This window comes from Micropterus salmoides, unplaced genomic scaffold (genome assembly GCF_014851395.1).
Source record: "Micropterus salmoides isolate LMB-PRFRI ecotype aquatic unplaced genomic scaffold, ASM1485139v1 Ms_hic_scaffold_23, whole genome shotgun sequence".
NCBI lineage: Eukaryota > Metazoa > Chordata > Actinopteri > Centrarchiformes > Centrarchidae > Micropterus > Micropterus salmoides.
In genome coordinates, this window is record NW_024041484.1 from 18,533,469 (window position 1) to 18,546,891 (window position 13,423).

The 13,423-nt window shown below is 44.2% G+C and overlaps 1 protein-coding gene across 1 annotated transcript in view; it reads right to left on the reverse strand.

Annotated features, from left to right (window-relative positions):
* The window catches only part of kmt2e (lysine (K)-specific methyltransferase 2E), a 29,919-nt gene extending 16,496 nt beyond the window's left edge, over positions 1–13,423 (reverse strand). The window contains 2 exon segments of the mRNA XM_038738866.1: positions 3,441–3,625; positions 13,067–13,423. Of these exon segments, the coding sequence (XP_038594794.1) occupies positions 3,441–3,511 (71 nt within the window). The 5' untranslated portion in view covers positions 3,512–3,625; positions 13,067–13,423.

The following is a 13,423-nucleotide window of genomic DNA, read 5'->3' on the forward strand; positions in this document are numbered from 1 at the left end:
CGTGGCTAGAAAACTCAGGCTTGAGAGCCATACAAACAACAGAAACTTATGCCAAAATAAATTACCTTTGCACCCCTTAACCCACATCTACAAGGCAGACATTCATCAGAAAGCTGTTGTCTCTCACTCACACAAAGCTCAAGCTCATGCCAAACCAGTAGATCCACTTTCCCCAGGATCACAATGCAGTTAAGGAGAGCCTGTTTGGCCGTTAAAGACCAACCCACCCTTATGACACGATTAATCAGTTATTCAGTTGCTGAGAGGGTGACTCTAGAGGAAGGGGGAAGTGGAACTGGCAAAACAGATGCCATGAGACAAGACAGGCAGGTATGAAGAGGGGAAATGTCAGGAGAGACTAAGCAATACAGGACCATACATTTGGCAAAAAAAAAAAAAAAAAAAAAAAAAAGAGTTTAAGGCAAGGTAGCTGTTCATGTAATAGTCAAGATATCCACATGTGTTAATGCTTCAATCATGCAAAACACGACATGGTCGAGATCAGCAACACATGCAGAAACCATTAAGGAGTGCAGATATACACGACAGCTGATGAGCTTGTTTCCTTCTCTGCTCTATTTCAACATTAAAACTACACCTCACACCAACTAACTTCATAAGGGCTACAGCCAACACATTTCTGTGAACAAGGCAAAAAAACATGGGAAAAGCTCACTAAGCATACTGTACATCCTCTCAGGTACACCGAATAAGGAGAAAGGAAAGACTAAAAGACTACAGGGACTCTGATCAGGCCATGCAGCTTTTCTGCCTATGTAAAACTGTTAACCTATGCTTAGACTGGGACTCCATAACCAAAATATTTTTAAGACATTATTCAGAAAACAAGTACAAGTGAAAAGAACCAGCCCCATTTGTAGATGGAGCATGTATTAGTGCTACATGTGGAATTTTAAAAACAATAATTTCTCTTTGTCCCTCTTCTTTCGTTCCCCTCCTAAACTCATGGTAAAGTGGTGATACAGTACCTGCGTTAGTCTTCGGCGGTATTGCTCTTGTTGCATGCCGTAAGGGCAATGTGCAACACTTCCTGTGTGCGTTGCCGCTCAAGTATTCACTGTCAAAGTGAAAACGTAAGTGCATGCATGAGCTCTGGAGGCGGACCCACGGTAAGGTGTGTGCCTTTTTGTGCATGTGTGCACAACAGATTAACTGCCACACAGACAAATTTGCCAGAACATTTAAGTGTGCGGAAAGAGCCTGACTGAAAATACTTGAGAGTGAAGTAGGCTCACTAACTTTCTCCCAAGAATGATTAACTAGACCAAAGTCTACAATTCATAATAGAGGGATTTAAGATCATGTGGCATGTAACATTCAGCAGTTAAAGGAGGATTTTTTTAAGTTCAAGAGAAGTTGGAATTTAACTTTTGCACACTTTCACTTTGGTCGACCAGTGAGAGAGGCTGAGACAGAAATGACAAGCACAGAAAAAGACAGAAGGCAAACATGTGAGCCAGCGTGTTCAGTGTGAAGGAAGTAAGTGTGTTTGAATGTACGTATGTGTGCATAGCTGCAGGATTTGTATCATCCAAGTCTCCACTCCTGGGAAGTGGAAAGGAGGAGCTAGAGAGTTGGAGTCCACATAAATGGGAGGGTTGCAAACATACAATCAGACTCAAGCATGAACAGCTACAGCCAGTGTCATGCACAAGAAAAGATGATGAGTTAGAGAAAGACAGTGGAATGAAAAAAAACACATTTTTTTGGACTTGAAGTTTTATATTAAGATGGCATCTTGATACGTACTATTTATAGCTCACTGGAGTGTTTACGAGGAATAGATGTCATTTAAGATCAAACACCTGCTGAGAGAGGGTGAAGAGGTAGAGAGGACGATCGTGGAGAATGGAGAGATCAGCAGCAGGAGAGAAAAAGAGCAGCAATGAGCAGCCAGAGGCAACGCCTTCGCTCGCTCCTAAACAGCTCCCACTTGCTGCCATGGCAACACTACATATGCGTGTGCGCGCACACACTGGGTTCTGTGTGAACTGTGGACACACACACACACACACACACACACACTGCACTAGCCAACAGCTGGTCACGCTACTGCAGACTTCAGGGGGATGTGGAAAGGACGTGACGCTGTTCCACTGGTGAGTAGCCAGGCCTGCTTTCCTAGTCTCGGCTGGCACACTCACAATACCCCCAGAGAGCCGTGTGTGTGTCCAGCTACGCTCTGTCCCTCTGATCTGGACGGGACCTGCGCAAAAGCAGCAGGTGGAAGCCCCGTTAAAGAAATCTGCAGCAGGCGAAGGGACGCAGAGTTTGGACAGACAAAGAGTGAGTGAGAGAGTCAAGGGAAGGGGGCTTACTCCTACCCCCAGTGGCAGCAGAGCTCTGTGGCGAGGGGGGGCGCAGTGGTACTGTTTAAGACGCTATGTCGATGTGAGGACCACCTGTCACTCAGGCCTGTGACCATGGCAACAGGCCCGGTGCAGTGCAGAGGGGAGGGAGGGTATCGAGGGGCAGACACCATGGCAACACAAGCTGTCACGGCCCTGATAGGGAGGGGAGGGCGCTCTGTCTTTTAAAAAGACAGGAGCCCTTCCATAAGTTGATGACGTGTGTTATTCTATAGTCATAAGAGAACCTCTTGCTTCATTTCTTTGATCAGAAAAAGCCACAGCAATGTCCTTGACAAGACTATAGGAAACAGAGAGGAGGGGCATTAGGAGGCTGGTTGCCATGGCTCCATGCACCATTTCTGCTTTACTAACTCAATGCTGTGTACACATATGCAGAAATCAAGCTACAGCATTAGAAAAGGATCAAGGGAAACAAAATAATGTTGTGTACTTCAATACACTTCACACAGACGGCACACGTGCATCTACATTCTAGGCTTACTGCCAGTTTCACATGGGCAGATGTAGTTAATAGCTGAACACTGAGAATGTCTATGTGATGATAGTTGAGTGCAAATATAATCAATGGGAAGACTGAACTGTCCATTAGAGCAGACACTAGAGGGGCCCTGCTTCCATGGACTGCAAATTCCTTTCCCATTAACAGTAAACGTGGGAGAGGAGATCTATGTGAAAAGAGAGAATTGAATCAAGCCATAGAGTTAAGAAAAAGATGACAGAGCTGGTTTACCCGTTAAGGTGGGCATGTAGGGGCAAATACAGAGGAAAGGGGGACAGGGGAATCATGTTACATCAAGTAAGAGTGACAAAATGCATGTGAATATCACCAAAGAGGGGTACGGCATAAGAACAGTGGCAGGGTAAAGTGAAAAGGTGGGGAGAGGTGAGAAAGAAAGAGTGAAACTGAGAATTAACTTTCGTCAAGGGCGAAAGATAAAAATGGTATATAAGAATGAATGAAAGAGGGAAATAAATGAGAAAATGAGGGGGCACAAAAAAAAAGGTGTGAACATCAAAGGCTTGGTGTGTTTATCAGGTGTTACTCACTCTGAGCCTGCAGCCATGTCCAGGTATGAGGCGTCTGCTGTGTCCACCCCTACTGGGATGACTATGCTCATGACGTTCTCTGCTGATCAGTTCTTGTTCTACTGAGTCCAGAGAATGGGAGTCCAAAACACTGAGGCATGCCAGCCACAGCAGTCATTGCAGACATCTAAGTGCATCCACAAGGCCTGTACATGTAAGTAGGAGAGGACAGGGGAGAAGTAGATGAAGACAGACAAAAGAGAAAGGGAACAAAGGAAATCAGTTAGTATTGTGTAGAAGCATCATTGGCATACACGGATGATCAGTTCAACAATGTGTAATTTCTTTCATCAAGAACAAAGTACTTGCTAGGCAGCAGTGTCTAGCAAACCCGAAATTACAAATCATAGTGAAAACAGGGTATTTCCAGCATATGTTAATGCATGATTCATACTTTCAGACCATGAACTGTGTTTGACAGGAAAATGTTGACAGGAATTTCCCCTCCGACATAGCTACCAAGCTGGGACTGATAAAAAGCGAGAGGATTCAATATTGTATGGTAAAGCCTGAGCTGCTGTTGTGAACTGCGCTAAAGCGACTTCTACACACTATCTGCCAAGAATGCAGAAGGCTGCACTGTAAGAAAGCTCCCACAAAGGGGAGCAAGAGAACACAAGAGCAGCCAGCCGCCATGAGAGGAGGAAGGAAAACGCATCAACACACAGAGGCCATTTTTCCCCCTTAGACTGAAGAGGACTGCCCTATTCTGAGAACTCACACACACTCATTCCAATAAAACACACTTCAATTGCACATCCATGTACTTTGTTGATATGAAGGTTTCATTTTTTTTAAAATCACTGCTGCTGTTAGGGTCTATCTATACACATGGAAAAGGCTGCAGTAAAATCGAGGCATCAATAATGGACTACATTTAAGTGTCAGGCAATGAATGTAGTGGCCCTCTGGTCTCTAAGTAGGAGGCTGGTTGGACTAATAAATTATACACTGGCTGATGTGAATCCAGACAGGAGCATGTGTGTCAGTGTGGCTGTCCCTGATACGGAGAGCTCTGTTGATAAGGGGGATTAGTAGGAGGGACAGTTGCCGAGACAAAATAGGCTGGAGGTCACACCTCCGCCTGCTCATGCACACCGGGGCCAAACAAAGGCTCAGATCACGGCTAAGGGCAGAGATGGGAGAGGGCTTACAAAACCAGGATATGTCATGTGTAGTATAGAGTAGGGGCATACGTCACACTTAGCAAGCAATAACACACCACCACACCAAATCTTGTCGCTGCATGCCTATGAAGTATCAGCCCATTCTGGCCTAAGCATGTCCTCTGAAGCGCTCAAAAAAAAATAAAAATGCACGTACTGTGTCTCTCCAGGAAAGCTACATTTCATGACCAGGTTAGCTGTCAAACTTGACTGCACAGCTTGTGTCAAGGAAGCTCATAGTTCACAGGGTGAAACACGCAACTGCTGCAAGAGTTATTTGAAGTACTAATTCACCCAAATGCAGTATTCGAGCCAGCAGGACTGGGGAAAGGCTCAGACATGACAGCTGTCGGCTCCAGGCCTAATTAATACGAGGGAGAAGACCCCGGTGTGTCTGTGTGTCAGCCAAGGCGACTGATGGGATCACCGTCCAAATTCTCTTCAGATTCTGTGTGCAGGGACTGGGTTAAACAAAACGGCTATATCACTGGCAGGGGCATTAAATGATGGAAGCTGATGTAATCAGAACACTTTCTTTCAACAAGGACAGGAGAGTTTGCCAATAACACTGAAATGACAGACTCCCCCCTCCTTTGTATTATCTGAGAGGCCGAGCATGTTTCAGCACTGGTAAATAGCTTCCCTATGAAGCAGCCCGTTTGTTCCTTCTTCCACTAGGTTTTTCTCCACTTCATCCAGGGAATACTGCTGCCACTACTAAGGAATGCACACAAAAGCTCACATTCTCACACACACACACACACACACAGACAGATAACCCCTTGCCCTGTCCTTTCAAACATTCCTCTCTATAAAAGGAGACTCTTAGTGCTGTGCGCAAACATACGTGCACTGCGCTACAGCCAGACACAGTCAAAACTAACAAAAGGTGGGTGGAAAAAAGAAAAACAAGTACAGTACAGCAGCATTCCTGACTAAATCTGAGCTGTGCTGTGACTGCCTCTGCCTGCTCCTCCTACTTCCTCTGGAAGAGCTGTCCATCAGCCTGGAGAAACGCAGCCAAAGAAAGGAAAGAAAAAAAAAACAAAAAAACCCCACCCCCCCTTCCTGTGCCCAGTCACCCCGCCCAGCCGGATTTCTCTCCCTCCTCTGAGCATTTCCTAAATAAACCTGAGACAGTAACACAGAGCGAAGGGGAAGGGGAGTGTCGCAGCACAGTTCCTAATTACAAGGAGACCATTTAAAGCCACCTTTGGCCAAATACATTGCTGCTATGGAAGCACATGAGAGGAATGAGGGGTGGGGAAAATGGGGAACATGCAGAAGGGACGGGTGAGTAGAAGGTGGACATACAAAGACATGTTCCGAAAATGGTCATTAGTAAAACAAGCCACAGGGTGGAAGTGTTTTGTAGAGCGTCGGGCATCTTTAAAACTGTTCACCTTTTATGCGCTCTCTCAACAGATTTTCTCGCACTGTAGGGAGCTTTAGAAATCCTCCACAACCCCTCCATTTCAGAGGGCAGCAGGGTGGGGGAGGTGTACATGGGGTCTGTCTGACAGTGACGCTACACAGCCTACACCAAGGTGGACTCTGGGTGGCGGAGTGGAGCACATAGCGTAACCCAGTCTCTCCTTTCTCCTCCTTCCCTCCCTCCGCAAGGGGACACAGTCACGTCATTGTGTGGGGAATAACTATCCTTTTAAGACAGAACCGCACTGAAGTCAGTGAGGGAAAACCCACAGCATAAACACACTCAAATCGTGCCGCTACAGACAACAGCTTTCCTCTCTCCTCAGTTTATTACCACTGCTCTGTGTGCAAGTGTTTCCATTCTCGTTTTCGCAGCCAAGTCTTGGCAGATTATGTTTTTCGATAAGTAGGAGGAGCAAAAGAAAATAAGGGATTCCAACTCAATGCCACAGCACCCATGCCAAGCTGATGTGACTTCACACCATCCTCATAGCTGGCTGTGATGACTCAGCTCATAAATAAACAGATAAAACTCTTACAAATACACTCATATACACAGGAAGCACGACCCAGATGGAATGTAGGCCTATCCCTCTTTTGCACGGTGCCCACAGGAGGACACACTGCATCTGCCCTGTCCTTCATAAATCAGTGTGCCCATGGCTGCCAGGCGCTTCCCCCTGCACTCAAGCACCGAAGGTGAGGTCATACATCAATACAGCAGGGGATGTGGATGTGGATGTCCACACAAGCAATTTTTGTGGCCACAATAGGAACTGTGCTGTTGAATACAAGCCAATACCTCATCAGATTGTAAAGATCAGTCCCCTTAGGAGAAAGATGATGAGGAGACTGTTGTAGTGTTCAAGCCCCGTAACTAGCTATGGGCCAGCAGTGCAGCACAGTGATGAAGAAACAAAGTAGATTTAGGAGGTTTTCTGGGGCTACATTACATTATCTGTCTATTTCACGGTGGGTGTGGACCTTTTAAGTGCATCACAACAGGCTTGGTACCTGCCACATGGGATTGTTTTATCTGCATGGCTGTGTTGTTAGAAAACGGTGGGATGTGATAAGATGTGCAGCATCTCAAGGGCAAAAAAATATATAAAAATCCAACAATATACTTTGAGCTCAGTTCAGACTGCCAGGGAGTGAGCTAGTTAAAGTCAGCAGAAACGGGGCCTGGCAGCAAAGCTGGGGCACTCCTCCTGTAGTCTGAGCTATGTCTGTTCAGGAGAACCCCCGGAGCACAATCTCTCCATCCACCTCTGATACGGAGTATTATAGCCACGCTCTGTGTGGTCAGGGTCAGTTCCTTTAAACATTTGTAAATTGGACAGGTATACATTACATTAAACAAAACCAATTCACATCAGGATGCATCTTTATCTGTGCGACTGAGCTTGTGAAGCCCAGTGTGATTTTGTCTCTTGGTACAGAAGAGCTAGTCTGATGATCCGAGACTGACAAGCGGGCACATATGCAGCTGGCAGCTTATTACAGCATTTGGAGAATGCAATGTGCAGTTAAGTAAAAATGTGAGCTACGCATGTGCATGTGTGTCCAGAGAAAATGGGGAGAGGCTACTCAGAATCTACTGGGCAAAAGAACAGTAAAAGTCACTCATTACAGCTGTGTTTGGGGATCAATTTCATGCCTGGACCACAGTGCCATTACATCAACACTGATGGCCAACCCTGCCTTGTGCTGCTACCCATGAATGCTATTGTAACACAGGCACAGCGACAAGAAGATGGTTAGGGAGGCGTCAGCAGCCTCAGCAGATCCATCCTTAAAGCCACCTGTCGGGGAGGCAGCTTGCTAGTTTAAAGAGGGATCTGTTACGGCCCAGCTAGCAGCACAAAAACAGGTCACCTGAGCCCTGGCTTCTCCTCCCAGCTGGGATACCATGTGACTGTGTTGGGCACCAGCGGCAGGCGGCTTTGTCTCTGGGTCTCTTAGGGTCTGGGTACTACACAAGTGAGATCACTGGAGACCAGGCCACAGCCACGCAGCTTAGCCCCACATGGTGAGGTGTGCATCTACAGAGACACAAACTTCACCAACACAGACGTGCTGCTGTTTCAGGGATGAGAGTTTATTGTCTGGAGACAGGGAAGAGCACAATAACAAGAGGAGACCTTCCAAGTATAGGAAGTGTCAATGAGAAAGCTGATGAGGCTGTGGCCTTCATCTGCCCTATCAATATGTCAATACACCACTAGACATCCTGTGCGCCTCTCTCTCTCTCTCTCTCTCTCAAAATGAAAAAGTTGTGCTTAGCTTGTGGCTATTTGATCTCTGCTTGCACAATATAGTGTGATGTATATCCGTTTTATAAGTGGATATAGTACGTTATACATGTTTACTTACTGTTAACACTACAGTAACTTCACCTCCAACCGTACAGTACCTGTTCATCCTTTGTTCACTTCAATTTTCACAGTAAAGTAGTACATATTATTAAGAGTATTTACAGTTTGTGTTTGTATGTAGTGAGTGAGAGTTCAAACAGTGAAGCCAACCAAAGCCTGCATGGAGGGTTCAATGTAGGCCCAAAAATTACATCAAACCTAGGGAGTGGTTCGTTCATTAATTATACTGTCAAAAGGTGCTACACTGAGTGACAGGCGCTGATCATCACTAGTGGTTATCTAAGACACTGAGGTGATTATCAAAATGATCAAAAACATTATATACAAAAATAAACGATAAATACTATTAACAATATGAACAAAGCTTATTGTGAAAAGTGAGCGGTAACGTTACTGTAGAACTGACAGGAAGTAAACAAACGGGCAGTATGTAAAACGGAAATACATCAGACAACATTGTTCAAGCAGAGAATTTGATCGCATGAGTGTTTGAGAGTCCATCTAGGGTGAGAGGAAAGGTGTGTCATCTGAGACTGCTATCACTCCCTGTCGCTTGCCAGAGTGCTCTGTCCCTAATGCAGAGGGGGAGTGGCAGCTCACAACGCCGTCACCATCTAAGCAAACACACACTTTGATGCACAAGGCAACCAGGCACACACACAGTCAGGTATTTAACACTTTCAGCGCCAATATCAGAAAAAAGAAGCCCTTACAAGGAAGAACAAGGATGGCTGGGGAGTTTTTGTATTATGTAGTAGAGAGGTTGATTAAGCACGGTAGGGCCCTCTCACTCATCTGGTTGTAATAAACCTTCCTCAGAAGAGAAGACTCTTTGCCATTTACTACGTGAACTACATCCACAGCCAGCTGAAGTTAATTAAGATGACACTGACCTATCAATGCACAGAAGTTATCCAGCTCATTCAAGTGCTTAGTGGTGTTTATGATATGAACAATGGTACAGTGGCTTGAACTGGACACTTTTTTGTCTGTTTCACATGGTAATGGTTCAGGGGTTTGGTGGCCTGTGTCATGCCATTACTGCTGCTACTGAGAAACGCTTTAGTCAAAGAGGCACCTTTATATGATACATTCATTAGTCTAACCCTGCCGGCACTGGGGTTGATGTCAACACAACATCCTCATACAACAGCTACACAACTGTTTACAAACATGTTAAATCACATTTATGTCGTTGATAGTTTGAACTTTTCCTTGCTCATACTGACATTAAAATTATCATGAGGAAAGACAGAAAAAAACAAAAACAAAACTACTACTTGGCAATAAGGGTAATAGTTACGAACAGGCATTTGAGCTGAACAAAGTGCCAAAATTTGTCCCACTGGGCGATGCAGAAGAAAGGACAGCTGTGCCACACCAGAGTCCACAGACTTTAACACTATCCAGAAAACTAGCTTTGATTTGATCCCCTCAATATTTTCACTTTTAATGTGTTAATATTAGATGGTACCGTGGTTAAAATTAAATTTTATGGTAGGAATACAAACTGCCCTAGTCCAGTTGGTAAAAATTGAGCCTACATGGGGCAGATTTGTGGCGTACAGCATTAATAAAGATTACATTTTAAATATATACTGTTACATGGGGTTGTTCTGAGGCAATCTGCGAGATTAGTATCCGATTTCATCCAGGCATTTTTACTATTATGTACTTGAAATACTTTACGTGCAACTTATATTATATTGGAAAATAAAAATATTGGATCAAAACGCAGACAGGGGCATACCTAGCATCTTATGATGTTTAATACGACTGATTTCCCATGAAAATAAAGTTCAAAAGCTGAGTTATCATCTCTTAAGTAATCTGAGTCTTCAGTCAAATGAAATTTCAACCGATATCCCACGACAAGCACCCTTCTTTACCAACACTGAAATTCAAAATACCAAGTGTAACAACCAAACTCACATCCCAGTGTGTTCGAATAAAATACTGAGTGTTTTTAATCACACAAAAGGGATAAATGGAAAAGAAGAGGGAAAGGAAGAGGAAATGCAAACCGTGAGTGTGGGGGACAAAGTACATCATGTTAACTTCCTACAGATGATTTCAGGGAGGTGAGATGTGGCAAATGAGCAAGTATTTATTTTGAAAAGTAGTGTTGGTGTACATTTCTGAAGCTGAAGAAAAAACACATAAATCACGTTGTCTTTACAGTGCTTTGTAGTTGCAAGTACTTGTATCTAATGTTCTGTGAGCATAAACCTCATGCTCAAACACCAAATCTTGCAACAGAAACACAAGCAATAGCATAAGCCCTGACGCATGTCACAGGGATAGTATGTTATTAGTTTTGAGAATATGCATAACAGTATCAGTGATTATGGCAAGCAAAAAGGAGCTTTATTACCGAGGCATATTCTAGATTGTTTGACGTTATTGTCATACCTAACCTCAACTAAAATAAAAAATCGTGTGTTGTGCAGTTGCTTCCCAGTGAGTATGTCGGCGCTGCAGTCAGTCCTGCCGATAGGGGTGTGGAGGGTACAACGTTGCTATTATGTTACCACAACACCCTGGTGCTGTCGCCATTTTCATAGCGCTTTTCTCAGGACGGCGAGACAATCGTGTGGCAAGGGGAGCCTCGCCATGGGACGAAAATCCCCAAGAATGCATTCAATCGCCTCTTTCATACACTCTACCTTAAGTATCCCTCTGTCGGTACAGTCTATGTGTTGTTACCATTAGGGTTTTTTTGTGAATTCGTCGAAAGCAAAGCCAGTAAGCTAATCGGCTAGCAATTATGGCCAGCAATGGCCTCTGGAAATGTAGCAGGCTATATGTAGCGGTAATGTCATTCGGAGTAGGGAGACAATCGAAGCACGAACAGCCTTTAAATTTTACATTTTAACAGTAAAGCATAGAGCGAAAGAAGCAACGTTTAACACAGTGATACCTGGGATATATGTACACGCTGGGCCGTAAACAAAGGCCAAAAATAACGGACAGAGCTAGCGGTAACAAATGGGAGCTAACGGCATAGTGCGTAGTGGATTTAAGTTAGCAAAGTAAGCTAGTACCGACACGAAAGATGTGGATTAACACTTGGCTCGTCACAGACAGGAAAGAGCGACAGTATCCGCGTTGAGAGATAACAAACTGCTCGGGGCAAGGCAAAGCCGATTGCACATTCATATGGGAACTTGTTTTAGGTCAAGTAAAACAACCAATTGCGACAGTATAAGTTAGTTCAGCATGACCAGGGTTGCCAATCGAGATGGAGTTACAAATTGTATGACTGGGGCGAGATGCCCAAATGGAACATCCCCTCCCCCACGTTTGCAGCATTTGAACCCAGTACACCCTGAATCTAAATTAAGTGATCGCGAAATGTACTTTTAAGTCAGATTATAACAAAATAGCAGTCGTCTGTTCCTCGTTTGACACGATATATACTTGATTTCACCTTGTTATAACTACGATTCTTTAATAGCTCAGTAGCCTATGAGATTACTGCGCAATGTAGCTAGACATGTAAGCAATTTTAACAGTTGGTATTGCTTTTAGTTGACTAGGACATAACAGATTTAATATATTTGTCTGTTTACATGCATGTAAAAGCTCATTGTTCTCTGGCTTTGAAAAGTGGCATTGTATAAAATTTCGCTGAACGGAAATAATGTCCCGTGCTCTGGGTGAGCAGGATGGGAGCCACCACGACATATTCAAGTGTGTAACTAATGCTAAATGTCCTGTTTTCATGCTGGATGACAGTGTTGCAAACACCAATCGAGTAACAGAAGATATCCCAAAAGAACTGGCGCGTTTACTGACAGCTGCAGTTGCAAGGACCCTGGCTAATGTAAATTAACTGCTTCGAAATAAAGCGGGCAGTGTTGTATTAGGAGGTCACATTATTTACACTAAAAACGGAGGAAACCATGCGCAATATGGCCCGCAGTGTCACTGTGTCAAACTAAACATCATCAACACCCCTATCTGGCTCTACTTATATTAAGTCAATGTGCGAATAGTCATGTTTTAAGGACAAGTTCACTGCTGGCAATGTTAACTGTTGTTGACAAAGTCTGTATGCTGTAACGAAGACGGTAGGCTATGGGACAGGCATTAATCTAATTGCAGCGTTTTTGTCTTACGTTACCTATAACGTTGAAGTGTACGTTATGTAGGCGTTTTTAAATATGTGGTAAACACTTTAATTAATCACATCAGCCTGTAAATAATATTAAACCGATAACTTTGTATGACGTTTCGTTTATTGCCACTCGATCAACGAAAAGTCAGAGCCATGTTCGGTCTGAGTAAAGCTAATTTGAGCTAGCATAGTAGCATGCGCTAGCTAGCAAGCGGTCTCCTGGCGTTACGCTTAGCAACTTGACATTTACATTGGAAACTTACGTCATCTAGTTAGTCCTTTTCATTTTGTTGATAAAGCTGCTTCTCACATATAGACCCTGGGCTAACAGTGTTGATCAGATAGCTAGCAAGCTAACCTCAGCTGATACTACAACTACGTTAGCCAGCATCAGCATGATGTGCCTAGCCAGCTAAGTAAAGCCAACAATAGCGTTCTAGGTCGGATTTGTGCTCACTCTACAACAACCAGTTAATGCAGTTTACTTACCGTTTTATGTCCACTCTGGAGGATCTGAATAGCGAATAAGGGGACCTGGGTAAGACCCCCGTCGCTTCCACACAGCTTCCACAACCAAAACAATACTTCTGTCCACACACTGCGGATCCCTAGCAAAGCTTTAAAATGTTTGTATTTTAACGTGTCCCCTAAAGAGTCCTTTCCTGTGAAAAAATCCCTTGCTTCTTGTTCTACGCGGTGACACAAATTTGACTAGAAATTAATGCGAAACCGTTAAAAACTGTACCCTAGTCAACGGCGACTTTTAGAAATTAGATCCCCTAACCAGTCTCTTTTCCCTTTGCAAAAATGGCGGCCCTGCCAGGACTGCCGAGACTCCGCCTCCCC